The sequence below is a fragment of the Salvelinus sp. IW2-2015 genome, linkage group LG36 (genome assembly GCF_002910315.2).
Source record: "Salvelinus sp. IW2-2015 linkage group LG36, ASM291031v2, whole genome shotgun sequence".
In the NCBI taxonomy this organism is placed as follows: domain Eukaryota; kingdom Metazoa; phylum Chordata; class Actinopteri; order Salmoniformes; family Salmonidae; genus Salvelinus; species Salvelinus sp. IW2-2015.
In genome coordinates, this window is record NC_036875.1 from 11,859,508 (window position 1) to 11,862,400 (window position 2,893).

General features: G+C 41.6%; 1 protein-coding gene across 1 annotated transcript; it reads left to right on the plus strand.

Moving 5' to 3' along the window:
* Positions 1–234: 234 nt before the first annotated feature.
* LOC111959789 (homeobox protein Dlx1a-like) lies at positions 235–2,086 on the plus strand. The gene is made up of 3 exons (XM_023981586.2): positions 235–694; positions 977–1,176; positions 1,742–2,086. Exons 1-3 carry the CDS (start codon positions 382–384, stop codon positions 1,994–1,996), a joined length of 768 nt encoding a protein of 255 aa, XP_023837354.1. The 5' UTR covers positions 235–381; the 3' UTR covers positions 1,997–2,086.
* The last annotated feature ends 807 nt before the right edge of the window (positions 2,087–2,893 follow it).

Here is a 2,893-nt window from a genome sequence, read left to right on the forward strand (position 1 = left end):
GTGTTTATTTTGCTTATACCTTTCACTGCTACCTAAGCACTTAAAAAAAAATACATCTCAGACCTGAATCTGCAGGTCTTGTTGTTTTTCTTGAGTTTATCAGGTCCTTCGGACACAACCCCAGAATCGCCAATAGGCATCATTCTTGGATAGAGTGGACCAATCAGCGACCGCCTTTGATGAATATTCATGAATCCCTGATTCAAACCTTTGAGCGAGTTTGTCTAGACCACTGCATCATGCCTAGACTTTTCACAGAGACAAACTACATTTTCTTATGAATGGAAAGAGAAAAAATCAGTACAGCTTAAATTGGGATCCATCCTTCACTGAGATCATAGAAGAAAACAAAAAAGGAAGAGGAGAGATCCGCCAGAAGAGATGACAATGACTACAATACCAGAAAGTCTTAATAGCCCYGTCTCAGGAAAAACCGTTTTCATGGAATTTGGGCCACCGAGTCAACAAATGTCGCCTTCCTCAATGTCTCACGGACACTATTCCATGCACTGTTTACATTCTGCGGGTCATACGCAACACGAGAGCTCGTACAGTCCAGCCTCATCATTTCCTAGATCTTTAGGTTATCCATACGTTAACTCCGTCGGCAGCCATTCCTCAAGTCCATATCTCAGTACAGTGCAGTCGTACCAAAACAGCTCGGCACTAACACAGACACAGTTAGAAGATACAGGTAAGCTTTCAACTTCATCCTTTTTGTCTCTATCAAGTTCTTGGAACCATTTGGTTTCTGTTTTCGGTCCAGCAAGCAAACGTTGGATTGGTAAAGCAACCCAGATGTTGGGGTATTAAACGCGGTAATTATTTATTGCGTAATGCTATAAACAATGTACGCAATTAAGGGTAATTATACCTAAACTACAGCCTGTAAAACTTGCACTGTGATGCGCATTGCTGTGCAGCGACTTTGGCGAGCTGTCTCCTGAGTAATTTTGCTATTKTCTCCCCTTCTCAGCACMAGAGACAGAGAAGAAYACAGTTGTAGAAGGCGGAGAGGTGCGGTTCAATGGGAAAGGGAAAAAGATTCGCAAACCAAGGACTATCTATTCCAGTTTGCAGCTACAGACTCTAAACAGACGATTTCAACAAACTCAATATTTGGCACTGCCAGAGAGAGCCGAGCTCGCAGCTTCGATGGGACTCACGCAAACACAGGCAAGTCAACGTTTGCTTTTACTTTTATTTCCAATGGCCTAATGCTTGCAGTTTAATGTACTTTGACCGCGTTAAACAATAGGCCACCAAGTGGTTACATTGGCTATGTATTCTCTGTTTGTTTGGGTTATAGACAACTGTTGTCCTCATGTTTGACAAAACAATGTTAATTTTTAATCGAATGTTTCGGATTGATTATCATCATRCAGATGTTCTATGAAAAAGCTTACAAATATTTCGAGGATGGGCCTTTAAATCGGCTACACATAATTCTGGGTAGCTGTTTATTATACTTATTTTATTCTTCATAGCTTTTCAATTTGTCCCATAATGGCAAAACCATGTTCAGCAAGCATTTCCTCTTGCATTCAATTATTTATTTATTTTAAATAAAACGGGAAAAAATGTAGATGAAGATAGCTCAATTTGCCCTTGACTTTCTGGGAATAAATATAGGCTTTTACATTCCAAGTCCAAATGGTGCGTCACTGTCACCTGGTCTAGAGTTCATTGAAATTGCCCAACTAGCCAATCTTAATCACATTGGTTGTCTCTCTCTTTTCAGGTAAAGATTTGGTTTCAAAATAAGCGATCGAAGTTCAAGAAGCTGATGAAGCAAGGTGGTGGAACAATTGACAACAACACTTTAGCCCAGTTTAATGGTCACGGACCTACGACTGGATCTCCGGTAGCACCGGTTTGGAGCTCACCGACCACCGTGAAAACATCCGTGGGTGCACCAGGGTCTTACATTCCAAGTTACACCTCATGGTATCCAACTGCACACCAAGAGTCTATGCAGCAACCGCAACTCATGTGAACATAACTGTGAGCTGATAGACCTGTCCCGCCCTCTATACTGCCATGGCCCATATCAGGAGATTTTGGGTCAACCACCCAGCGTGGCCTTGCACTGGCCCGCTGCAGCCATGCACAGATGTAATCCGGAGTTTGCTCCCAAAGTTGCCAGATGACATATTGGCCTCTTCATACCGAACGACGGCACAGAGAATAGCCTGGGAGCCGAGAGACTGAAAAGGCACTGTCTGCRCCCAAGGGCAAGAAGTCCTGTCATGTCCACGACAGATACCGGAAATTGTTTTGACAAATGGGTCCTCAAGCTGCTGTTATTATCTTTTGTGACATTTTAATAGGCTATGTGTTAAACGAAATATATTTTGCTGTAACAAGTCAGTGAGAGTATATTTATGTATGCTATGTTTGATTTTAAGATTGGCTACATTTCTTATCCCAATGATGATAAAAAATAGGCCTATGAAGCCGCGTGTTACCAAGGCCTATCAGATGTAGGCTAGGCCTCTACATCTCCAACGAAGGTCAACATGGTGATTTGACCATGACCTTAAAATCTAGCCTTTAAACAGACAAACCCCCATTGGTCTATAATGTAACTTTGACCAACGAATGTAGGCCAATCCAATGAATCATTTCAAAAATAGTCTCATCATTTTTATGGGCATGGAATCGAATCTCCAGTCCGTTCCTTAGTTTTCACAGCCCGAGTTGCACGCGCCCTTGCGCATGCTACCATGCTGTCTTTGTATGTTAATTTAAGTTAAATTATTTAGTTTTTTTCAATGTCTGTGTCTTTATTTAATATGCAGTGTGTTTGACTTATGAAACGACAACAACGTGTTGTTAATAAAAAGTTTAAATGATGATTGGCTGCTTGAGAAGAGCATTAAGGTGATCCCGA